This window comes from Coffea arabica, chromosome 2c, assembly GCF_036785885.1.
Source record: "Coffea arabica cultivar ET-39 chromosome 2c, Coffea Arabica ET-39 HiFi, whole genome shotgun sequence".
In the NCBI taxonomy this organism is placed as follows: Eukaryota; Viridiplantae; Streptophyta; class Magnoliopsida; order Gentianales; family Rubiaceae; genus Coffea; species Coffea arabica.
Window position 1 is genome coordinate 20,781,029 of NC_092312.1, and position 26,512 is coordinate 20,807,540.

Sequence of the window (26,512 nt, forward strand, 5' to 3'; positions counted from 1 at the left end):
ACATAAATTTAGCACAAACTTTGTGAATTTATGCCATTTTGAACTTGCATTTTCCTTTTCTCCTTTTCCTCTATATTTTTTGATTTAGGTGAAGCAGAACCATCATCTGCTTTGTGTACATTTCACCCAAAAGGAGGAACATTTATCCTATGAATTCGAAAGATTGGAGAAACTGTTTTCCTTTGCCCCTAAAATACAATACATGCTAGTCCACTCGTGCATTTATTTAATTTCTGTTCCAATTGTCTGGCAAAAAAATACATACATGAGGCAGTACATATGCTTTCAATAATTGGCATATTCTCTCTTAAAGTAAGATAATCGAGTCCACGTTCTTGAGATGCAAACTGAGAGGAACCATTTTGATTTGTATGGACAATCTACTCAAAGATTACATTACCATCCAGTCTTCCAAGTGAGTGCCACAATTTTAAGAGGCAACTATCTAGTCGGCCTTCTTTTTTTTCTATCTATCTTCCCTTTTCTTTTTGGTGTTGTTTTGTGGAAAAAAGAAAAAAAGAGCCAACAACAGTAAAGTATGAGTGAAGGAGAGGGAGAGATACAACAGGTGGGGGGGCAAAAACTCTTCCTTTCCTTCCGATTGTGTACAAAAGATCACATTTGGAGGCTCTGCCAAAATACAATTTCACATTGGTGTGGTCTCTTCTCCGAAGAAGCAGGACTCTGAAGAATGACGGCTGAAAATTATAAAAGGAAAAATCCCAAAAAATAATTATGTTCTGAGTGAATCCTGCCGCCTCAGAGGGATGCCTTCTTGGCCAAAACCATCCTCCTCATCAGTGTGCTTGGAAAGCCGCAACGATGTAGGTGTAGAACCTAAAAAATGCATGAACAAATGCAACATCACATATAATTATCATTGCTACATGGGTTCACCCCAAAGAGATGAAAATAGTAGACACATGGATTCAGAAGATCTTAAAAATCAAAAGTTCGATAAAAGGTTCAGCAAAAGAGAGCATAGAGCATACTGTCCGCCATGTCTTTTGTTTTATGAAGAAGAAAGGTCCCAGAAAGAATTGTAACAAATCCACACATCTCTGTCACTATTTGCGTTGGATTCTGCCTATCCCAATCCTGTTAACAAAACGAAATTAACAACATATCCGAAAAGGGTGCTGTTTCAGAAATTACATATTAAAGCTGATCCTCGTAATATAGCATAATGGGTAACCAATCCCAATCAAGCAGAAAGGCGATGCTGTTCTGAAAAGGTAAGAGGATTACCTTGAACATGATCACGCTAGCCAATATAGTAAAGGATGTAAACATAACGTAATAGATAGGCGAAACAACAGCCGTGTTGAATGTGTCAAGTGCCTGCATTCAACATTATGCATACATAAATTAGTAGAAGAGGAAAAGAACAGAATAAGGAAGCCCTTTGGTATGAAAAAAAAATTGATTTTTTCTTTAAAGCTGCTGCTCTCTCTTTCTCTTTCTCTTTCTCTCTGTGAGTTTGTGCGAGGGCAGACCAAACCTGGCACCTGGGAAGTGATCATCTGATTCTCAAAATTTTATCGCCTTCCCATAGGAAAGCAATATGTTTCACAATTGAAGTTTCAACAAGAAGATCTAGATTTTGATCCATAGGGGCAGTGATTTTGTGATATACGTGGGGAAGAATCATTGTTTAAAATCCCCCCTGGTGCTTCTTATCTTGAAACAAAGATGCTTCTTATCTAGAAAGAAACACTCACCAATTGATATCTTTTAACCAATTGATTTCTTAACTATTATTTCATGGAATTCAAAAGATCAAAGGAAGACAGCACAGTCAAAGAACGAAAAGCTATTACCTTATTCAAATAGTTCATTTGGGTAATGACACAAACCATCACCACCAAAGTAAAGAACCACGTCTGTGGATATACAAGTTGATTCATTCCTGATAGCGTTAGCTTCAGAGCAATTCCGAGTGCTTTGACACTCATGACCTGTCACAGAGTATCTCCTTAATTGATTTATTCTGTGTGAAGATTATGAAAGGATTATTTTTTTCCCTCTCAGAAAAGAATAAAAGTGTGCATACCGATAAAGATCCAACTAGCGAACACACTCCGATATAAAACAGTATGTGAGTCTGTCCATATTCAGGGATATAATGAAATATAAGGATCAGGACAGCTATTATAACCACAGCTGCATAGAAGAGAAAGGCTGCAAGAAAAATTTGCACTGACTTAGAAGGGCACGAAGAAAAAGAAGCAAGCGAAAGAAATGACCACCAAGCTTTCACCATTGCTCAAGAGACCAATCAAAAGGTTGGAGATATTAGAATTTCACCTGGTTCAGTAGCTAGCTGCCATACTTCTGCAACAGATTCAATTGCACGTTCCTGAGGAGCATGGAGTACAATTGTTGTGGAACCCACAACGCACAAGGCACAACCAAGAATTCCAAAAGTATGTAGCTTCTCTCGTAAAATTATGTGCGCAAGCACAGCACTGCAAGACAACTATTTAGTCAGTAAATGAAGCAGTGAAAATTACATCAAACCAACCAATGCGAGTTCATATCATACCTGATAATAATACTAAGTGCACCAAGGGGAGTCACTAAAATAGCAGGTGCAAATGCATAAGCTGCAAAATTAGCAATCTCTCCTACAATCACTGTTGCAACAGAGACAACCCATCAGATATATAATTGCATTTTCAGCTGTATCAGCCAACAAACAGTTCATGTAACTAATTTGCAGCAAAGTAAAAAGTTTAATAGAGAAACTTTCATCACTTCATGATGAAATAAAGAAACGGACAAATGGAATAACAGGAGAAAGAAAAGATAACGAGTAATCAAAAAAACATTAGTTCTAACAAGCAAACTAATAAAAGATCTTCTTCACAAAGTTTACTTGCTTTATAGAAAAAGGCATGCCAACCATCACAAAGAAATCAAGATGAAAGAAAAGCAGCTTCATATTTTACAAAGCAAAAGTTGGAGACTATGCTCTGAAAATAATGTATATTAGAGCACTCCATCCTCTACACCAGACCGGTGGACAATAATAAGATGAAAAGTGGAGTGCATCTCAAACTCCGGGATATAAGTCACAGGCCTCCAAGTTCTTTACTCTTGCAGGTAAACAAATTAATTTTTGACTCTTCTTTCCACCAGATTGGGAAAAACAACAAAGATCGGATTCAAGGTTGATATATTTTCCCTCCCCAGAGAACTACATGTGGATAAGTTGTTTTAGCCTATAATACAAGAACACTTTAGAAGCATTTGCTTACAAATAACAATTCTCTTCAGAGGAAGAGAAGTTTATCAATATATAGGCTAAGTGAAGATCTTGAGAAATGCAATCCTCAAAAAACGTAAAAACCTTCCTACAGTTTATATTCCATTGACATCCTTTAGATTTCTTACATGAAGTCAGTCATCATGTTTGAAAACAGGTTTCAGTATAAATCCAACTCAAAGTGTTAATTCATACTTGTCCCAAAATCACATAGGTGCCATCAATAAAGAATGCAAACAGAATAATCAAGAAAAATCTTCATGAAATCATACAGAATTAAAATGTTGATTCAGTTTCCTGAGTATTAACATGAAGCTCAGAAGTCGAATAACGGGACTCGAACTCTTTAGGCTATTACTTTCAGACCCTGTCTGAAATCTGAACTCGTACTTGTCTATGCTCTTAATTTCAACTACAAAGTTGCAAATTAGATTCTAAAGGATCGCACCTTCAATCAACAACTTCTAACTCGTACAAATCCTGGTTTTCAGTAGAAAGCTTAAGAATCTTATTAAACCATCATAGCTGAGCACCTGTGGCCTAACGAAACAATAATACAGCCATAATCCACCTTACTGCACCTAAAATCAAGTAGCCTGATGTGTCTCTAATCCACCTCATTACATGACCCACTTTAGATCAATTTTAGCCAACAATTCTAGATGCATCATAATACGAAATGTTAATGGTTTAATATTTCAAAAGATTAAGTTTACCAGATACAAATTCTTCAATTAACAGTCTTTAGACAATAAATCTGATCACAGAGCATCTTAAATATTATGTTTCTTATGTCTCAAAATAGTGGTTCAATGTTTCCTTCCAATGTGCCATGAAAGTTGTACACAGTATACAAAATGATTTACTAGATGCATGCATGAGTAAGGGATACGCGTTAGTTTTGTCTCATGTCCGTCTTGCAACACGCAGCCTTTCAAGTGCTGTTTGTGCACTGAAACAACAGTTAATCCCAGCATTTTATTACATCAGATCAAAGCCAAGGAGCTATTCTCCAACACAACTCTAGTTTTCTCTCACCATTAATCTGCATAGATTGTCCATGCTGTCAATTTCCACTATACTTCTGCAACAGGATGTCAAATTGGTTAGACCAATTATCGGTTAAACAAATTTTGGTTATCCACAAACTCCAACTCTGGACAGAGCCATGCAAAACATTCACCTATCGTCTCAAGGAAAACAAAGTAGCATATGAACCATCCGCAGTAAGTTCATTCGTTTTTCTAATTGGTAACTCTGCATGCATTTAGACGAATTTCCTTCTAAAAGGTAAAGAAGCAGACAAATAAGATCTCATGACCCGAGCTTAACATCATACATGGCAAAGGAATATGAATAGACAACTCACTTGTTATCATGCCCACCCACCAAAGTGGTTCATATAGGTACGAATATCCTCCAACTCCTGAAATGGAAAATGGAAAGAGCACTATAAACTGAAAAGGTGAACAAGAACGCAAGGTAGAAAAAAAGTTCAAGCAGAATGCATTCAGTAAATTAGTGGACCCTTTTAGTCCCAGTAAGTAATCACAATATTAGCAGTCCCACAACACAAGAGGTGCAATCTCCCTGACAAATGCTATTTATCAACTGACTTTCCGACTTGATACTGTAATCTCAAGGGGCTTCTGCAATTCAATAGGAGCATATTTCCCAGACTATGGCCCTGTTTGATAACCCAATTCAGCACTTTAACTTAATGGGTTCAGATCTTTACATATTCAGACGCATTTGATAATCAAAAATAAAACATCTTAATTAATAAGTGGTACTGAATTTTCTAGGCCAAACTTACTCCAAAAAATAAGTGATAAGTAAATAGCTTAATGCCAAAAAAAATAGCTTAATGCAAAATATGCTCAAATATTAAGATTTTAATACTTAATAATTTAGTAACTTAATATATTCAAACTTCAGATTTCAGATTTCAATTTTATCAAAAGTTTGCAAGATATTGTATGAAAGAAAAACGTCAGTGTTATAACCTTATAAGCATAAGGTACTTGCAGAGTCTTTCAAGTGCACAACATGATCCTCAAACTCACTCTCCAACATCCTACGCTGTGGAGACAATGGCTAATGGTATTTTTAGAGCTAACGACAACCATGTGGAAGATAAGCTTCAAGCTAAATTTTGGAACCATCTCTTTTTCACCCTGTTATTTTGTGTGCTCCGCATTTTTGAGTTTCTCAAACAAGTCACCACTTCTACCCTAGTTTAGGTAGCTATGTCGGCAGGAAGCACAAAATGCTGGCCTGGTGTGAAAAAAGTGAAATCTCACCAAGTTTTAAATTAATTGCGCCATTGATCTAGTTCCAACACCAATGATGTAACCAAACATAAGCATACATAATGAATCAAGTCAAAATACAACGTATTCCAGTCTTCCTCCGCACCACAAATGTGAACGCAGTCAATAAAGACCTGAAGTACACTACATCTGCTTATAAAAACCTCAAAGATCTCAACTTCCAAAACTCAAAACCATCCCAAATACAAAATTACTAGTAGCTCATTCCGACAAATAAACATCGACTTCCGCAAGAGCATAACCACCCATAGGAAGTATACATCCAACTAAATGCATCAATTTGAAGTCAACCGAAGAAATAAGAAGCGCAACAAAATAATGAGCAAAAATGAGATAAAATTACCCGCCCTGATGCCGGAAGCCCCCGCTTTCTTTAAACCCTTTTTCTTAACGATGAAGCTAGCTCCAATAAAGAGACTGGAAGACAATGCAAGAACTAGCCCTTTAATATTATCAGAGGACATGCCCTTGTACGAGTCTGTCCAGCTGCGCGAAGCCGCATCAGCAGCAGCAGACACCCCTTCTGCTGCCATTTCGTCCAAACAACCAAAAACCCTAGCCCTTATCACAATCTCATTTCTAAAATCAATTCCACAGCAACAACTCCAAAGCCAAATTTGAACTTTTTCTGGTGGGTACCTGGGTATTTAAGTGGATCTTAACTTAAATTAGGAAAAAGTTGAAAATTTTCACAAATTCAGGGGGATTGTACGAGTTTGATTGGTGGGGTGGGGGGTTTGAAGATCTGGGTTGAGAAGAGTAGTGGGTTGGGTTTGTAGGAAGGAGAGTGTACAGCTAAGACGGGTGTTATCTTTGCTGGGATTTGCTCAGATCGGAAGGTAAAGCACATGAAGCACTGAAGAGCGTTAGAATTTGTTGAGTAATTAGTTTTACCAGTATTAGGACTCCTCTCCGACTTCGTGTTGATGAAGACTACCCGCTAGCTTGCAGCTACTACCCGCTCCGTCAATCTCCACCGTTATTCTGCTTGGGTAAAACCCACTTTTTGCCGCTTTCTTTTTCACCTTATCCTTTCCGATGTATTTTCTGATTTTCCGCATCACAGATTAATTGTTATAAATGGTGATTAACTCTTTTTCTTTTTCTAATTTTTCATGATTATGGGTATTAGAAGAACTAAATATAAATCTATATTAAATCAATTTCCCATTGCCAAGTTGATGTCATTTTCTTACGAAGAGAAGATAGAAAAGGATGAGATTTGAAAAAAAAAAATGGCAAAATGTAGTCGTGGAAAATTATAAATTAGAACAGAACTTTTATTTCATGACCATATTATGTTGATTATTGAATTGGATTATGTTGAAAGCTTTAAATTGATAGATTTCAAAGATTTAAGAATGATGTTATAGTTGATCTATTATAATAAAACAAAAGGGAATTTATTATTTTTTATCCATAGGTAAATCCTAATTATGAACTTAAAAGTAGCTATACAACGAATAACTTGATTGAGCAATAAGACAATATGAATTATAAATAGAAAATTCTGAATTCAATAACTCCTACTTATTAAAAAAATATAAAAGAACGAGAAAGGTTGGACTTGACTACCGACACTATACAATGAAAAGGAATTCCTACATTTTTTGTTTAATACAATTTTAAAATTATTGTGACTCAATCAACGCTGTATACAAGACATATTTATCACAATTCAAGGAGGCTAGTGTATGAATTCAAATAATTACGGATGTCAATTGCGCCACACAATAAATGTGGTGGCACAGTAAATATATATACATTAATACAATAAATATAAACATTGGAATGATAGTGTACAAAGAACACATAAAAATTTGGCTTTGTTTGGATTTTTTATTTTTTGAAAAACAAGTTTTTCCTATACAATGTTACAGTAATATACAAATAAAAATAACTCAAAAAACGTCATATTTATACAATATATCATAAACAACTCTAAATATATCAAAAATTTTAAAAATAAGATTTACACTATTTTCTTCTCCCATCTATCACCACCACCACCACTACCACCACTATCGTCACCCACCGTCTTTCTCCTCAATCCTCTTCCTCCCTCTTTCTTCTCCTTCTCTATCCGCTTCCTCTCTTCCCTTCCCCTTCTCCTTTCCCTTCCTCTCTCTTTTCCTACCATACCCCATCTCCTCTCCTCTAACCTCAACCAGATCGAGACCTTTGGTTGTGACCAAAGGCCGCGATCTAGTCTCAATGAGGCAAGATTAGGGAGAGGAAGGAATGGGAAGGGCGGGGTGTGGCGAGAAATGGGATGGAAAGGAAATGATGGAAGGAGAGTGAGGGAGGAGGAGGAAAAGGGACGGGGAGAAGAGAGCATGGGGGAGAGAAAGGATGGTGATTGTGATGGGTGGAGTATTAATTTTTAAAATTATCTTAAAAATTTTTAAACTTAAAAAATGCCTTAAATATATCCCAAAAATACCTTTAAAAACATTTACATTAAAAGTTTTTCACATGCATTGTTACAGTAAAATATTTCAAAAATACTCCAAAAAACAGCTAATCCAAACGGAGCCACTTGTCATTATGCATTTGAATTTGAATACCAACAATTGTATGCTATTTGTATTAGATACACACCATTTCTATGCCCTCTTGTTAATTGGCTTAGAAGGCGTGCCTTTTAGACTACAAAGAATAAGAAATCTCGTTCGTTTTGTTAATCTTTGTGCATTTTGTTTTTCGAGAATATATATGGGAAATAAGCATTAGCTAGTCAGAATCATCCAAATGAATTAGCTGGTCAACTTCCTAATTATTCAAATGATAGAGGTTGTAAATCATTTTTTCTTTTTATTTCTTTTAGGCTTGGCCAACTGTAGTTTAAGAACAAGTAAGACACAGAAACGAAAAATGCAACAAGTCAAGAGCTATGCGAACAAATATGATAAATGATCATGAAATTATATTTTTTTTACGTATATTATTGTTCATCGATTATGTGTTTGATAAAACTGAAATTTGAAAACTAAAATTTGAAATTTGAAATTTGAATCCATTAAGTTATTGAATTGTTAAATATTAAATTAAATACTTTTAATTGTTTATAACATTCAGTAATAAGTGAATAACTTATCACTTATTTTTAAGAGTAAGTTTCGTTTAAAAAATTCAGATGATCAATTTTTTATTATCAAACGTATCTGAGTATATTGAGATATGAATCCATTAAATTTATGTGTTGAATTGCATTATCAAACATGGTCTGAGTTAACCCATCATTCATTTTTGTGCTGTCTATGGGTGAGTGAGATAAAATTGAAATTTGAAAACTTAAATCTAAAATTTGAAGCTAGAATCCATTAATTTATTAAATTATTAAGTACTAAATCTAATATATTGAGTATATATCGCATTAAATAATAAATAAATAATTTATCACTTATTTTTTAGAACAACCTTTGTTTAGAAATTTCAGTGCCACTTATTTAATTCAAATGTTCAATTTTTTGATATCAAACTTATATAAATATATTAACATTTGAATTTATTAAATTTAAATGTTGACATGGATTATCAAATACAGTATAAATTTAAAGTGAGCTTTTGCTTAAAAACAAAAAAAAAAGAATAATAGTTAAAAGATCAAAGATCAAAAACTCAAGAATGCAAAACAATTTGGTGTTTTGAAGGTTTCTATAAGTGTGGGAATTAAATTATAGTGACATGTGTAGCTAGCTATTCACACAACATATATTTATGGATTAATCTTTATTACGCTGATAGGATATATACTATCAGCATTGAATGAATGACAACTATGTAAATTTTGAATTTGAAATTTAATTTTTGCATATATGTCATGAATGTAATAGTAATGCTGACAAGGTATACACTATCAATGTTGGATAAATAATAACTATGTAAAATTTAAATTTGAAATTCAACTTTTGCACATATGTCATGAATCAAATGATAATAATGTATACACTATGAGTGTATATAAAATCAACTCTATATTTATGTATCAAATGTTACACTTTAGTCTCAAAAAGTTTCATTTTCGGTCTATCTTTAAACTAAATGATTTGTTTGGATTACTTTTTTTTGGTAAAAGTCTAATTGGCTGGCTTGTTTATGTTCTTAAAAAAAAAAATCCATTCAAAACATCACATGTAGTACAAGATACTCGTAAACTTTAAAGATATACAAAATAAAACACTCGTAAACTTTAAAAATATCTTGAATAGGGCATTGGTGCTGGAGGTTACTAGATGATGGATGGCGAAGGATATTTTAAACAAATACCAACATTTTATCTAAAATATTTATAATAAGTTACAATAAAATTTTAACAAATACCTAAAAAAATACACGATTTAAATGGACCCAAAAACTTTCCAATATACATCTACACTAAAGTACCAACCTTTCCAAAATATAAAAAAAATACACAAGAAAATACAAACAACACCTTCTTATCTACTTGTCCATTTTTTCGGCCCTTTGTTAATTAACTTCTTTCTCTTTCTTCCCTCTTATCCCGTTCTCCCTTCTCCCCACTATTTTCCACCTCAATCTCATTCTAGCCTCAATGCCTTAATCCAGATTGAGGTTGGATTCTAGAGAGAAATTGAGATGAAATGATCGGAAGAGGTGAAGAAAAAGAAATGGGAGGAATGGGAACGTATTTGGTCTAGATTAGGAAAAAAGGGAAGGAGATTGGGTGGAAGAAGGAAGGAAAAGGAAAGAAAGAAAAAAAATAGAAAGACAATGAGAGAGGAGAAAGTAGCTAGAGAGAGAAAGAGAGAGAGGGAGGCAGACAACAATGGGTGAAGAATGGAGAGGGAAGCTAGTCCATGGAAAGAAAAGAAAATAAGAGAATGGGTGAAAAATTAAGGGGGAAGCTAGTCCATGGAAAGAAAAGAAAATAAAAGGTAGCAAGATGGCCAGCAAAAGGCATAAAAATAATTCTTTATTATTTTTAAAATATCATATAAAAACACAATAAAAAACTCTTAAAACACTTTAACTAAAATTCTATTAAAACAGCATTTATATTTTGAATTTAATAAAAATGCCCTAAAGCACCTATGTAAACAAACTGAAAAAACTGGACTGCATTGGGTTGTTATAAATTTTGCAAAAAAATTGATTAATGAGAATTAACAAAAGTTACTATTGAGTAGATTTAAATTTTAACTTTTTTGGCTCAATGAAAAATCCAATACATAGGCAAATGAGAAGGAATAAAAAACTTAAATTATGTGAAATAATGAAATAAAAACAATCCCAAAATAGGATTAACTTATTCTGACATAGTAGTAAGAGTAGAGCACCATTTATAGCACATGCCTCCTTTTTTTTTGTGGGAAAATTACGTTGTTTCCTCGTGCATTATTTCAAGTAAAAATTAGACCCGAGAAAGGATGAGTTGTATGGTTCAGAGAATGAGAGGAAGTGTAAGCGAGAAGTATTGGAGTTCAATCCTTCATACTTACACTAAAAAAAATGTAAATATTATATACACTGACAGTGTATACACAATTACGGTTGGATGCATGACATATGAGTAAAATTTAGATTTTAATTTTAAATTCAGATAACTTATCATGTATCTAAGGATGACAACCGTCCCGTCCCCCGCCCCGTCCAGCTTGCCACGCTGGTGTCCCTGCGGGGTTAATAAAAATATGTTATAATTTTATTGTAGTTAAATTTTAGCAAATAATCAAGTACTAAAATATCAACACATCATCAAATTATTATTCATTGTAATTTCACAATTGAAACTTATAAAAACAATCAAACAAAAGTTATTTGAATACAATACAACATGATGAAATAAATACAACTAAAGTAGTCAAATTTTTACTTTTGGCACAAATACAATCACTAATTCATTATTGTACTTGTGTTTTTTTTTTTGGAGAAAAATATGTTATTATATTAAGTGTAATTAGGGATTTAGTATAAATGTATTAGTAAATTTAGTATAACCAATTAATAATTTGTATTAGTACACATTTATAATTATTAGTATAATTGATAATATAAATTATATTACATATATACATTATATAATACATATAACTAATAATATTATTATCATAAGTTTGTAACTAATTAAATTATATATTATATATATAATTATATACATATATATATTTTATATATTTATTTTTTTAAAACGGGCTCCCGTCCCCCGTTAGGGCTGGCAACGGGTCGGGTCCGGGCCGGAATTCATTATTCCGGACTCGGACCCGAATTACTATGCCGGATCCGGACCCGACCCGTTTACCCGACGGGTCTTTTATTCTACGTTCCGGATCCGGATCCGGCGGTCCCGGATCCGGATCCGGGTCTACCCGAACAAATTTATCAAATTTTATAATTTCTAATAAAAATGAGAAAAAAATATACTTGTAAACTAATTTATAACTAATGCAAAGAAAAAATCAAATAAGAAAAGAAATCAAATTAACTTTATTAAAATACATCACCCTAATCAAATTATATTGATAAATATATATTTTTTAAATTATTAATTCATTTATATCCGAATCCGGGTCTAATACGGGCCGGAATACTATATTCCGTATCCGACCCGTTTTTTTGTTTGACAAAACGGATCCGGATCCGGGAAACGGAATTAAATCCCTACCCATACCCGCAATAATTTCACGGATCCGGGTCTAGACCCGACCCGTTGACAGGCCTATCCCCCGTCCCGTTTCTAAGCGGGGGGAAAACAATTCCCCCGTCTCATTAGCCCTCTGCGGGGCGGGTCCTTACATGTATATAATGGTAATGATATATATGCTGTTAATGTATAAAAGATTAATTAAAAAAAAAGTAAAACTTAGACGAATGCAAAGTATTAAAATGCCGCGTGTCAATATGTAATGGACTAGTTGTGCGATTTTCCGTGATCAAAACATAGCTTGAAGGCACAATCGTGGATTACCTATTACAGAAAATGCAACGGCTTATGAACCAAACTAACACGTTTTATCCGAACAAAACCAAACTGCAACCTGTAAAACGTGCCCCATATGGGTCCAAATTTCTTTACTGAAGAATCTAAGGTTGTGTTTGAATTGCATTTTTCATGATTTTTTATGGAAAAATTACTGTAGCGATTTGATGTATGTGAGGGAAAAAGATAATAAGGAAATGAGATCACGAAAAACAACGTAATTTTCTGACGAAAAATTGCAATCCAAACAAGGAAAATTTCTTTACTGAAGAATCTAAAATTTTATTTACCGAATCTACCCCAGACCCTGAGGCCCATGTATCCAGTCACTGCCACTTCTAACTCATCCCCGCGGCGGCGATTAATCTCTTCCCCACCAAAGCCGCCTGTCTCCTCCTCCTCTCGCGTCCCGCATTTCTTTTCTATTGTAATATATTTTTTTTGGCTGGTGAGAGATAGAGGAAAGCAAATTCGACATTTTTCAAAACTATGTCAGCTATCCAATCACTATCTCCGCAGTTTCTTTATTCTTCAGCTTCTTTTGCTGTTAAATTTTCAGTAAAATTCACCGTCTCGCGTTGTTCATTGGCGCCTTCACCAGTTACTGTGGCAAATGAAAATGCCGAGAAAAGGCCTCAGGAAAGAAATGAAATTCGCCTCGGCTTGCCGAGTAAAGGTCGTATGGCCGCCGACACTCTCGATCTTCTCAAGGTAATTCATGCTAGCTCTTTTTTTTTTTTTTTTTAAATTGTTCGCGGTTTATTCTTCCATTCTCATATGTAATAATCCGTGTTTTCATTTGATATTTAAGGATTGTCAATTGTCGGTGAAGCAAGTAAATCCACGGCAGTATGTCGCGGAAATTCCTCAGGTATGTAGCAGTATGGCTTTTAAAAATTGTCATTAGTCTATTTTTCACACTTAATTATTCCGTAAGCTTGCGTTTAATTCTACCGGTTGGTAATTAATGCTTAATGTGTTGTGTTGTGAAAGCCTTATAACACTCCTATGTAATGATAAAACGAGAAATATTTTTTTTGCCTTTGTTTAACTGATATTGACCTTTCTTAATCTCTCTTACAGATCCCGAACTTAGAAGTTTGGTTTCAGCGGCCAAAAGATGTTGTAAGAAAATTAGGGTCTGGAGACCTTGACCTTGGTATCGTTGGTCTTGATACAGTTCATGAATATGGTCAGGTAAGCGTCTGAAGCCCATAATGCTGATTTTCTATTGAATCAAGAAGCAGTTTTTTTTTTTTACTGCACGCTAGGATTCACCAAAAGATTGTAACAGAAGCTAATGGCACATTGCCTTATCATGGATATGTTAGTCATTGCCCGCCTGCATGAGTGTTTTTACGCCGCATTCTATTGCTCTAATCTCATCATATTCAAGTTGCAGTTAGTGATTGCTTCTAAAATATTGATGTTGGCCATAGTCTCTCCAGATTGCACACTCCTTTTGCCTTGTCAGTTAGCTTCTGATGTTTCAGTCTCTCTATGAAATTCTAACTCTGTTGGAAGCTTTTGGAAGCATAGGGGATCTTTAGCATGTCATTCTGTTTTCATAAGCTTCTGCTAAGTATCCTTTTGGATTCTTCTCAGTCCCTCATGTTGCTTTCAAAGTCAATGCAAAGAAGGCAATGTGTGTAATATTAAGGATCGATGTTTTACAGATTAAATAGCTAGTTGATTTGTCCTTTAGATCAAATGAATTGGATATTTAACGTAAAAGAGTAGTGACTATCACATGTGGAGCTTGGTGTAGCTTCTATGTTCATAAATTTAGCTATACTAGAAGAAATTTACTTCAATTTTGGGCTTATGTTCTCTCCAAGCTAAATGCTTTATAGTTGCTTGGCTTGTTTGTGAACTAGATAATTGAAGTAGGATGTATGACATTTACTGTGAAAGTTAATTTTCTCCAGTTAGCGAACCTTGTAAGGAAACTGATAGGAATGTAAAATTGGTTAAATTCTTGTTTAAGTTTGTCTATGTACTTGAAGTTCTAAAGTTTTTACTGCAATTTATGTTTACCATTTTAGCTCTTGCCCCTATCCAATCATAAGGATGTGACTGATTGATTTCTTTTATTAGGGGGATGAAGATCTCATCATCATTCACGATGCTCTAGATTTTGGAGATTGCCGTCTATCCCTAGCTGTAGGTCGTCAGTTTTACAATCTTAATATTATTGAGAAAAACATTGTTCTTCCATTATTCCACTGATACAGGTAATTCCATACACTTTTTTTTTTGGTCAGATACCCAAGTATGGGATTTTTGAAAATGTGAATTCCATAAAGGATCTTGCACAAATGCCACAATGGACACCTGAGAGACCCTTGAGAGTTGCCACTGGCTTCACCTATGTATGTTTTGAAGATTTGCATCTAGTGTTTAATTTTTTCCTTTTTACTTGATTGTGTCTTACTATTCACTTGGACATGATGCTTTATTCAGATGGGTCCTAAATTTATGAAAGAGGTTGGATTAAAGTATGTTACCTTTTCAACAGCTGATGGAGCCCTAGAAGCAGCTCCTGCAGTAAGTCTACTTTTGTACATGTTATGTTCATTTAGTCACGGTTAAATGCATTAGTGCAAAATGAACTACAGCTTCCATTACTTCTTCTTGTCTGTTTGTTGTGGGCCTCAAATCTGCAAAAGAACTAAAGAAAATTGGAAAATTTGAGGGTGACAGAAAAGATGAAAGGAAGTAGAAAGGAGAGGTTAGGGTCTGATGAGAGATCAGTTGCTGAAATATTACGGCTAGCTTCTTATCAACTGTACCAGCAAGGCATAAAATGTTGGATTCTTCCTTAAGAAACATGAAGTTACTAATCATTTTGATATCCATCAGCAAGTATTCAAGAATTATGAGTTGTTGAGTCTTGCTGGAATTTTTCTTATGAAGCATAACCTAAATTATTGAGTTCTGAATTTTGAGCTCTCACTGAAATTGTCTAGAAATTCTATTTTTTTTAGCAGTATTACATAACTGCTCAATTGCATTGGACATCTGTCCTATTTAAATTAGCTAGTGTGCTGCTAACCTCTATTTTTCTCTTGTTTGACTTTCCTTTTTCAAGTCATGAATTCAAATGTGTAATTTGGAGAAAATTTCTCTCTCTGTTTCACTTGGAACTTTAAAGCATGTGCTCTGGCAAATTATTACCTGAACAAGTTGTTTTGTGCTCTAAACATTGTTTTGGATCTTTGTATCTTAGAAGATTATGACGCTATGATGTTTCTCTACATTTTGGTTGCTGTTGCTTCATCATGTTTCTTTGCTTACTTTTTCTTTCAAACTTAGATGGGGATCGCTGATGCTATAGTGGATCTTGTAAGCAGTGGAACTACTTTGAGAGAAAACAATTTGAAAGAAATTGAAGGCGGAGTTATTTTGGAAAGTCAGGTGATCACTCTTTTCTTAGTATATACGTTGAAAGGTTCACAGCTTGATAAGACTGAAATATATGGAGAGGAGCCTCTAACTAATGCATTCTCACCATTTGACTTTAATTTACTGCTTTAGGCTGTTCTCGTTGCTAGCAGAAAGTCATTGGTCCAGAGAAAAGGCGTGCTTGATGTAACTCATGAAATGCTTGAAAGATTTGAGGCACACTTGAGGGCTAGCGGTCAGTTCACGGTATGCTTAATTTCCCTCTTAAATTGTTTATGCGACTGTTTGTTGTCATGTCTATGTTCTCATATTGTTCACCATGCAGGTAACTGCCAATATGAGGGGAAGTAGTGCAGAGGAAGTGGCTGATCGAGTACTAAGCCAACCATCATTATCTGGTTTGCAGGTGAAACAAATCGATCCTGCGTAAAGACAAAAGAAATACAAAGAAAATATTGAACATAAACTTGAGAACTATGACATCGTATTCTCTTGTTTGCAAGAGGTTTATTAACATTCTTTGAGTTTTTGTTTATCATCAGGGACCCACTGTAAGTCCAGTTTTCAGCAAAGGCGGGGGGGTACTGCCTGATTATTATGCTATAGTTATATGTGTACCAAAGAGAGCACTATACAAGTCCGTTCAACAGCTGAGGGCGGTGAGATTAGTAAACTCTTTATAGCTTATATAGTGGCGATTTGAATACCAATCTCTCCCATCTTTCACCACCAACCTCCACCTTTTTCTTCTGACAATAATAACAACAAATTAATGGGGGTGAGAATTGTGGGATCTGTTGAAGTGGATTGCCCTAGTTGGTAATTTATTTTATGTTTGCCTACGTTTTGTACACTTTCATCACTTGTAATTTTTGAAACTGCTAAATTTCTTATGGGTTTGTAATTGGCTGGACTGCCATCATGGTCCATCTGTTGTTATCTTGCTTATACTGTTCCTGATCTTCTAATCAGTTCAAGAAGTGTTGAAAAGATTGCTTTTTAGGCTTGAACTATCTCAAACAATAGTTTTCTTGTATTATCTGCATGATTCAGTTTTTATTGGAACCAGTAACATGGGAAATAGACAAAGCAAATCAAATCCTAACCAATACTGAGTGGAAATTTTGTAAGGCATCAAGAGTTAAGATGATTTGAATATTGTGGAGGATCTTTTTCTTGCACTGTAAGAATGTGCTTTGAAAGAACCTTGATTCAAGTGACTTTATTTGCTCTTGTTCCTTCCTACCTTAGTTTACATGCACCCCATGGACCTTTTAAGTTTGAGCGGAGTTTTGGATGCTAAATTATCATCTAACGCATCCTGCCTGCCCATCTTGTCCTATTGGTAGTCTTTTGCTCTATTGGTGGTCTTTTGCTATTCCAAGGTCTTTTATTAAGCTATGTCTGTACCCTATTTTTTTCTCGTCCAGCCACGTTGATTTTCTTTTGTAGTTCTTTAAATTCATTCCATGTTTGTGATGAGCCATATCAACGTTGCTTATGTTCTATGCTTTGTCTGGTGCAGATTGGAGGTAGTGGTGTCTTGGTTTCTCCCCTGACCTATATCTTTGATGAGGAGACTCCCAGATGGCGCGAGCTTCTTTCAAAATTGGGGCTTTAGTCACTCTATTTCACGTTTGATGTTCAACAATCTCCGGCATATCTGGAGGTCAATGCAAGTCTCGAGCTTACCAGCAAACTTGGAGATATGAAGCTCTGATGGTGTGTGTTCAAGTTTTGTTTGCAAAAATTTTCTTCATAATTTCTGTATCGGTTTTCTGTAATCTGTGATGGTAGTATTCTTTGTTGGCGCGGATGAGCTCGGCTAGGTTAGCCTAGAAGTGTAGTTGTTACACTGGCACAATTGGCTTGACTTTTTGCTAGGGTGTTTGCAGATAAATTACTTCACTTCTTGGTATGAGAACAATTATGTGTGTGTGTTTGGATAGGATATTATTTAAAATATTATGGTATAATTCTTGTAGCATTTTTATAATGTGTTGTGTGCTGAGATTAAAAAAAAAGTAATTAAAAATATAAAAGAAAAAGGTAGTTGAGAAAGTATGTTTTTGATGCAAGTAAAATAATATTTACGGTAGTGATAGCACGTTTAATTGTTTCTGGTTGTTTTATGGTAATTTCCTTTCTCCCAATATCCTATTTGTAAATAAGTGGTGGGTTTGAGTGGTTGACACCAATCAAAACTATAGATGCCATATTGTCTATGCGCCTTTAGGACTTTTACTGCATGAGGCGGAACAGACAACTGCTTACTGACAAAAAAAAAAAAAAAAAAAAAAAAAAAAATTCTTAGTGAAATTGTGTAACAACTTTTGTAACAAATGACGGAAGGCATTTGATGAAGTTTCACATAATAATATCAAAATCACAATTAATATGACTTGGACGAAAATTTGCATTATAACTAACTTCCAAAAGCAACAAGCAGTTGGTAGAAAATAATAATATTTACATCTACCTTCAAAAATAGATTTCTAGTAACATAAAAACAAATTTGCAAAGTGCATTTTGTTTTAGTTTACTTGAAAGAATAACAATTAGGTTCTTTTGTCTGAAGGGCAATTTAAAATTTATTCCGACGAGGTTATAATTTTCAATATGTAAACCATCCATTGTATTTTCCAAAAAGAAGAAGAAGGAAGAGAAAAAAACGAAAGAGTTACAAACAAAATATTTTTCTGTTGATTTCCAATTAAATTTGTTTACGTTAAAGTGCAATTATTTTACTCAGAAGGTTCATTTAAAGAAAATTTTCCTCGAAAAGAAAAGATTTATGCACGAAAACATGGAAGAGTAGGAAAATATTTATGCAACTCCTATTGACGATGCAGATAGATTAGCCGCCTTTTTCATGTTTTTCCTTTTATATTATTGGAACGCACTATCTAGTCTACGTCGTCGTTTCTACGATTTTGCAAACTCAGGCTCTGTTTGGATTCAGACTTTTCTGAAAAATAATTTTTTCATCTATAATATTACAGTAATACACAAATAAAAATAATTTCAAAAATATCATATCCATACAATATATAAAAAATAACTCTAAATATATAAAAAATACACAACTATCCATCACTTTTCACCGCCACGGCCATCACCTTACCGCCACCACGACCCTTTCTCCTCTCTTCGTCCATCTTTCCTCCCTCTCTCCTCCTCCTCCATTTTTTTCCCTTCTCTCTCTCTTTTCTTCTTTCCCTTTCCCCGCCCCCCAATTTCCTTCCCCTCGATTGACCGCAACCTTTCTAGTCACAATTAAATCTGATCGCGACCAGAAGCCGCGATCAAGACGGTCGTGGTGGCTAAACTCGCAGCCACCACCCATGAGTGAGAGAGGGATTTGGGGTTGTGGGGGAGGAGGGGAGAAGGGTAGAGAAAAGAGGGAGGAGGAGGGGGAGAAATAAGAGGGGAGGAGGAGAGAAAGAGAAAGGAGAGAGGAGGAGGAAAAGGGAGGGGATAGTGGTGGGTCGTGTAAAATTTTTAAAAGAATATTTCAAAAAAATTATAAAAATTCTCAAAAATATATTTTAAAAATACATCTAAAAATATTCCAAAAAAATCTACAGTAAAATTTTTTCCATATACACAGCTACAAAATTTTTGAAAAACACCTCCAAAAACAGTTAATTCAAACATAGCCGAGGGTTTATCATAAAAGCATAGAAATGTATAAGATACGCACCCTTAACACAGTTTTTACTGTAAAGCAAAAAGCTAAATACGTAGATACACCAGGAGATAATCGAAATGGAAGTTTGTAATACAACTCATAACTTTATCAAACACGTAAAATGATCACAAATCTCCTCTGCTCCCTCAAATAAATTTCTGTATATTCAATTATTTGAAACTGATGCTAAAACATTGCGATCTAATAAGGTTGGGGCTGTACAGAACGTAGTTACCCAGGGCAAATGTCAAAGCATCCCTCTACACCGTATAGATCATGCTAGTCTTTTTAATACTTGATTCTCTTTTTAACATAATTCAACATTTCATACTTTGGCTGTCCAACAGTATTCAACTCTGGGATCGGGTTATACAAAACAGCACAAAAAGCGTTCAAGTTTTGATGAATAAACCTCATGTAGCTGTATAACGTAAACATCTACTGCAATAGCTGTACGGCTGCAATGGCTGGGATTTTTTCTCGTAGTTTCTGAGTCACTGCAACACGAACAGTCATCACACCTGCCGCAGGACCAGTTATCCGGACCTTCACTATCGGCTCCTCAATTCTGACTAGTTCCAAACTTCCACCAGCAGCACCAACAAGGTAGGGTCTTATTTCTTCAAGGACCTACAAAAATACTGACTTGATTAATTACACACTTGAAAATGAATACAAAAACAAATGTAATGCAATTGGAGGTTAAAATTCAATCCCCCATAAGAAAGATAGCATGCAGACATGTGCAAACACAAGTGAATAATATGTACAAAAGAGGAGTGGCACTGCAATTTGAGCATTCACGGACAAGGGAGCATGTGTAGCATGACAGAATCATAATTACCGGAAAAGTAATTATCCATGGTAACTTATCAAGGAAATGATGAGAAGACTCCTCAGGGTAGTCTTTGTGCTATTTACAAGATCCTAACGCTGTAAGCAGCCAGATGACAGGCTTGCTTAAAAGCAAAGCAGCGTGCAGACTCAGACGAAATTGCTGCAGAGGAATTGAAAACGTGACTTTCTACCAGGAGATTAGAGTGCAAGGAGAGTCCATTGGGATTTGTAAAATATTCGCCTGATGCCCATTTTATGAAGCCTTTAGCGTTTCTTTAAAAGAACACTGATATCTAACTGAAGCTAGGATTAAAGAGTCTAAGAGCAATAATAGATGTTTAATATTTTTAAATCTAAAGGGGAAAGAATAGGAGAAATCTTGATCTTAATTGTGCAGTCAAACTGATTCTGAGTACCCAAATAATTCAAATTACCAAAAAAAAAAAAAAAAACTCAAAAAGATTCCTGATCTCTCTGCAAATTTTATCCAAATTAATTTCCAATTTGATTTACAACTGAAAGTCTGAGATGCTACTTTGGGATTCTAGCTCGTCGATATCAAGTCCTGAAAATTTTGCATGAAGACATTGTAAACAACTCCAATAGAGCTACAATCTATTATTTTACAGAAGACTCAGAAAGAGCTAATTTATTTTGTTATTGTCATTGTTGACTTGTGTGATGCAATTTATACAGAGGTTTGACTGAAAAATTGAAATTCAGAGAAAAATGTATAACTGGTAAACCACAGTAAAATCTTTTACTTCCTTTTGGCACTCTAAAACACTTGATAGCTTCTATAGTTGGTGACTAAGGTGGAAACCAGAAAGACTTCGATTAATGTAAAAGTCCCTAAATCAATTTAAAACTCAACCGTAAGAAATTAGCAATTAGCAGAGTTATGCACATGACTTTGTAGCTACGCATCATTATCAATGGCAACACTTTTACACTTGCTGATTGAAAAACAATACATCTATAGGATATATTACTTAAAAATCTTTGTTGAATAAAATACCTTATCTCTCAGGGCTTTCAGCCAAGTTGGGACACCAAATCATTGTAGAGCACTTCAAAACTTTCTTTTTTCTTTCGCCCCCCCTTTAATTACCATCTATTTCTGACATACCAATCCTACAGATCCACTTTTCAGAAAGATGTTCGCCATCATTCTCTAATTTGCTCGAGTTCAACTAAGGCCCATGCATGCTCAATCTTAATGCAGTCAGCATCTCACCATTTTATATTTGATTAAGTGGAAGTATGTAAACCATAATCACGGATCCGAAAAAAGGATCCCTTAAGTGAATCGTGAAATAATCAATAGCCATAATATCCCTTCATTTGCTGTTCAGGTTGCTAACAGTGCAAATGTAGACAAAATTGGTTGCCAATAATAGTTAAATTTGCTCATCACAAGAGATCCCATCTTTGCAGTTAGTGTGGACCAAAACTCACAGACAATCTGAGACAATAGAAGAACCCCTTATACGGAAAGCACCTAACATTTTGAGCATATCTGCATAGATACTATCTATATGTAGCAATGAAAACATGAACCATTTCTATGCTATTGTGCTTTGAAAAAATTAAGAAAGCCAGTTTCCAACAGTTGCTTAAATAAATGGACAAGATAGAAAATGAGTAGGTTTTTTCCCAGCCTTTCAGTAAAAAGTTGAAAATAATGGTTTACCTTTTCTACATTTTCTTCGTTCAACTCAAGGCCAGTTTCCTCATCTGGTATTGATTCAACAGCAACAACTTCAGGGATCTTTTCCATTAGTCGACGTTCAATGCCCATTTTCATTGTCATTACAGAGCTTGGACAAGAACCGCATGCTCCCTGTAGCTTGAGCTTGACAACATTGCCATCAATTTCATGTAATGCCACATTACCCCCATCTGCAATTAGGTAGGGACGGATTTCATCCAACACGCTCTCAACATTTTCAGCGGTGAGGGGCAATTCAATAGCTGAATCCGGCGTAGCAACAGCTTTTACAACTGAAAAATTTTAAACATCATTAATCATTTACAATCCAATAAAGAACAAGGAAAACTTCACAAGGATAAAAAGACACCATAAACCCGATCCAGTGTAGCAAATACAGCTCATTTTCCATGAGGTAAAAGGTCTTGGCACACTATATCAGCAATGGTAAGAGTAAGCACAGAATATTGAAAGCCATGTGTATTGCTAATAAACAAAAGCTTCGGTGAGAATGAATAGTAGCCTTCAGCAAAACCTTGTTGAGTTATCGTGAGCCTGGAAAAACAGAGACTTGCATTTAATCCTACATAAATTCCTAAAATAAGTTCGGTTCTGATCAATCCTGTGACTATTACTTATGAGTAAGTAAAAACAAAGACCAGTGCCAAATTTCAAACACTCGATACAAATAATCATGGCAGATGTATTAAATACTGAGCAGACTAATTTCCCTTAGGAAATCATGTGAAATGGGGAATAGTAGTATGAGAGTAAAAGAGATAAAAGAAAAAAGGACTGTCTTTGACAGATTAAAATAAGCATACGTCAATCACTTTTGTTAGAAACTAAAATAGCCAACACAAAACAAAAAAGCTCAGAACTTCAACGATAACAGAAATCAATTAGAAGTAAAAATACAAGGTTACCTGGTTTTCGGGAATCATGGGGCGTATTAATCTGAACAGAACGCCACGTGCTGCCCCCCAACTGATTCTGCCTTCTTGACGACCATAGCCCACCGTTCAAGAAACTAGAAACCTGCAATGTTTCCAGCTGATAAAAATTACTCACAAAAAAAAAAGCGAACCCGCTATGAAAACTTCAAAATCGTTTAGAACCCAGCTGAGACCTTGATATGAGGAGGTGGAGGATAGGAAGATGAGCAGGAGGAGGGTTCTAGGGTTCGCTGCTGGTGTTGTTGTTGGCAAGTATAGCATGAATATGTCGGGGAATTCAACACCGCGCAACTCGCTTGCATCTTTTCTCTTCTTCGATTCCTTTCTCGATAGAGCCCAGAGCAAACCCAGCTAGTTAGCTACAAAAATTGGATCTTTTCTCAAAACGAAGGGACGATTCTTTCTTTTCTTGGCAATAATTTTGTTTGGCACTAGCTCCTTCAGTCTTGACAAATGGACAGGCAACCTGGATCCTTGAGAAATTTGTGGGGGCTATAAAACGCAAAATACCCTTGCGTCTTTTTGATTAAAACCTCGGGTCGAATTAGAGCTTGTTACTCTATTTAACCACAAGTTTTTTAGTTTTTTTTCTTTTTTATTTTCCTACTTATAAAGATGAAACAAATAATTCTAAACTAGTAACTCTTGAAATTTAATCTCAACAATATGTTCATTAAGCATATTAAATAATTTTTTTTATAAAAGGCGTAAACAACATGGAATAAAATAAATAAATATTTGCATGGTTATTTACGCAATCTCTAAATGTATCTATATTAATTTTCTTGTATATATTTTTAATATTTTGGGGGTGTATTTAATAAGATCAATAAACACCTGTATTCCGAGGAAATAATTGAATTTGTCGTATAGCATATTTTTTCACTCTTTTTTCTAGTGAATCATAAAAAATATTTTTTTCGATTACCTCTGTATTTTAAGTATATTGTATCATAAAATGATTACTCTTAAAATAATTTTGTATACAAACATACTCCCCCCCCTCCTTTTTCGGGGCGCAGAAAAAAAAAAATCAAACCTATCAAACAGAGATTTAATACTAGATTGTGTTTTTTCGCAACAAATTTTTTTACGTTTTTTGTAAATATATTTTGTAAATTATTTTTTTTACATATATTAAATCATAATAATATATTTTTTTACAAAAACTTCTAAAAATAGTAATCCAAATGGCTGCTAAAACCGTTGCTCCTTTTTTTATTGCTTATCATTCTCTTGCTCTTTTGTTTCAAATATTTTGTGCATTTTTGTGGGTGAAGGTGAATATAATTATCTACCAATTGCAGCCGCCGGCCAGCCGCCAGCGTGGTTGGTACTCTAGCGTTGGAATATCCGTGTAGAATTTTCCCGGTTTCCCCTTTACAAGTTTGGACGGTGACAATACGGACGTTTGGCGTTTTTAGCAGCATAAAAAATCTGAGAATATTGGTGTCCACGCACGTAGCTTCCAATTTTAAGGCTCTGTTTGCTTCTCATTGGGAACAAATTACGATTTTCTTTGTCTACCAGATAAAAGGATGAAATATGAAGCTTGCTTGATTGTCAGACTAAATCATTGCATTATTGAGATCAGTGATTTTGAACTTTCCAAGTAGGGGAACAAAGCAAAGCATTGCATGCCGATGATAAAACGGGACAAAAAGTTTAAGACAATGATTTAAAGCAATCATTGAAGTTAATTAAAAGACAAAGAACCTAACAAATGATGCCACACATTTACAGAATGCAACAGTTTTTTCACAATAATAATAATCCATAAGAATGAACAAGGAAGGTTTTTTTTTTTTTTTTTTAATCACGATGCAAATGAAACATCCTTTCCATTCCCTTTTTCTGTTTTCCCCTGCATTTTCGTCATGAAGAATGCATATGTTTTGAAGATCCTCAAATTTCACCAGACTTATAACATGCACTTTTTAAGTTATTGCATAAAACTTCACGTGGTATGTTTCCTATCAGTTCAGATTCACATGAGAAGATGCATACAGAGGATTAATCATTGAAGTAGAAGATCCCTTTTTCCTTGAGAACAAATCCCCCACCAGAGGAATGATGGGCTTCTTTTTAATCGTCTTTTTCTCCTTGTACCTTCCTCCAAACAAACCTTCCTTTTCTGCAGCAGTATCCAACATTTGTGCCAAAGTTGGTGAAGTCTCCAGCCTCACAAGCAAATCCTTCCTCCTCTCCTCTTCTGTGACTGTAAGGCCATCTCGTTGATCGTCATCTCGTTTTCGATCAGGAATCGCTGATCTTGAAGCCATCGTGGCCTTTGCAGCAGCAGCTGCTTCAGCTTGAGCTAGTCTAGACATGTTCTTGTGAAGCTCGGCATTGAGAGAAGCTAGCGCTACTTCAGTCTCTGATTCTTTTTCTTTCAGCACTTTCAGCTCCATCTTTGTCTCCTCGAGCTCAGCTTCGAGCTTCTTGAGAAACTCTGCAAGATTTGGATCGTTGCTGTCAACTGATTTCCATGACTCGAATTCTTGAGACTTTTTGGGGCTCGGTGAGGGTGTGTAGAAGCATGGCGTTTCTTGTTTTGGAAATGAGAATGCCTTCGGAGCATATATTTCTCCAGCCAGGAATCTTTCCCCAAAGATGGCTACAGCTTCTTTGACAGAACGAAAAGGGCGCGAAGTGTCAACTTTGGATCCGTAATCTGAGGCTGCTGGTGGCGAAATAGGTTTCTCATCATGATCATGAAGACTAGTTTGGATTTCCATTTTTTTTGTTTTTGTTTTGGTGTGTAGTCAAAATGGGAATTGATGAAGGGGTTGAAACGTGGAGAATGAGATGAGACAATATTTGATGATAGGTTTGGTTTGAGATTCCTTAGCTTTTACTCCAAAAGTTCAGAAAGAGGGTGAGACTGAAATTGGCTAGCTAGCTGGTAAGGATCGAGATACTGTGATTTGAAGGTTAAGCCACATGAGATTTTGGAAGTTGGAGAAGGAAGCAGACAACTCAACTGCCAAGCAAAGAAGCCCAGGCAATTTCGTTGCCATCAAGTGAAATTCTTGAATTAATTAGCTCAATATGGACTTCTGGTTAACATGGAGTGTCATTTGTCCATCAATATGATAACCCCTTTTTTAACTTTCCCCTTAATGTTTGTTTGTCTTCCTTTAACATTGGAAGGCGTCACAGTACTTTATCATCATCCTCGTAAAGTTTAATAAACATATAAATAATGCAAAAAAGGTTTCTTTTCTTTTGAGGACATGAAAACTACTACTGTCTCATTCGCTTTTAACAGTACTGTTGATTTCTTGGGGGATTCATCCAGGTTTGTTGGATTGAAAAAAAGGATGATGAGAGGGACCATATGAAGTAAGGCGTAGCTTTGAAACTTGTAC

At 35.1% G+C, this 26,512-nt stretch overlaps 4 protein-coding genes across 6 annotated transcripts; 1 reads left to right on the top strand and 3 right to left on the bottom strand.

The window, feature by feature from the left end:
• Positions 1-348: 348 nt before the first annotated feature.
• Positions 349-6,642, bottom strand: LOC140003675 (probable magnesium transporter NIPA4). 2 transcript variants are annotated; one of them, XM_072075156.1, is made up of 9 exons: positions 5,945-6,642; positions 4,638-4,694; positions 2,546-2,636; positions 2,308-2,468; positions 2,054-2,181; positions 1,821-1,958; positions 1,249-1,341; positions 993-1,098; positions 349-837 (listed from the first exon to the last, which is right to left on the bottom strand). In XM_072075156.1, the coding sequence occupies exons 1-9, from the start codon at positions 6,132-6,134 to the stop codon at positions 734-736; spliced, it is 1,068 nt and encodes a 355-aa protein (XP_071931257.1). In that variant the 5' UTR covers positions 6,135-6,642; the 3' UTR covers positions 349-733. The 2 variants fall into 2 exon arrangements, with proteins under 2 accessions (XP_071931257.1, XP_071931258.1); XM_072075157.1 differs by lacking the exon at positions 5,945-6,642 and adding an exon at positions 4,307-4,352 and having other exon boundaries at positions 4,638-4,667.
• Positions 6,643-12,857: 6,215 nt separating this feature from the next.
• LOC140035197 (ATP phosphoribosyltransferase 2, chloroplastic-like) lies at positions 12,858-17,933 on the top strand. 2 transcript variants are annotated; one of them, XM_072075158.1, is made up of 11 exons: positions 12,858-13,252; positions 13,353-13,412; positions 13,625-13,738; positions 14,639-14,704; positions 14,806-14,913; positions 15,005-15,088; positions 15,857-15,958; positions 16,079-16,192; positions 16,272-16,352; positions 16,489-16,605; positions 17,472-17,933. In XM_072075158.1, exons 1-11 carry the CDS (start codon positions 13,031-13,033, stop codon positions 17,565-17,567), a joined length of 1,164 nt encoding a protein of 387 aa, XP_071931259.1. In that variant the 5' UTR covers positions 12,858-13,030; the 3' UTR covers positions 17,568-17,933. The 2 variants fall into 2 exon arrangements, with proteins under 2 accessions (XP_071931259.1, XP_071931260.1); XM_072075159.1 differs by lacking the exon at positions 16,489-16,605 and having other exon boundaries at positions 12,890-13,252; positions 17,472-17,696.
• Positions 17,934-19,759: 1,826 nt separating this feature from the next.
• On the bottom strand, positions 19,760-23,671 carry LOC113731905 (nifU-like protein 2, chloroplastic). The gene is made up of 4 exons (XM_027257415.2): positions 23,315-23,671; positions 23,112-23,223; positions 22,168-22,478; positions 19,760-20,267 (listed from the first exon to the last, which is right to left on the bottom strand). The coding sequence occupies exons 1-4, from the start codon at positions 23,441-23,443 to the stop codon at positions 20,076-20,078; spliced, it is 744 nt and encodes a 247-aa protein (XP_027113216.1). The 5' UTR covers positions 23,444-23,671; the 3' UTR covers positions 19,760-20,075.
• Positions 23,672-24,877: 1,206 nt separating this feature from the next.
• LOC113731904 (WEB family protein At3g51220) lies at positions 24,878-26,029 on the bottom strand. Its single transcript, XM_027257414.2, has one exon. The coding sequence runs from the start codon at positions 25,877-25,879 to the stop codon at positions 25,118-25,120; it is 762 nt and encodes a 253-aa protein (XP_027113215.1). The 5' UTR covers positions 25,880-26,029; the 3' UTR covers positions 24,878-25,117.
• Between the last annotated feature and the right edge of the window lie 483 nt (positions 26,030-26,512).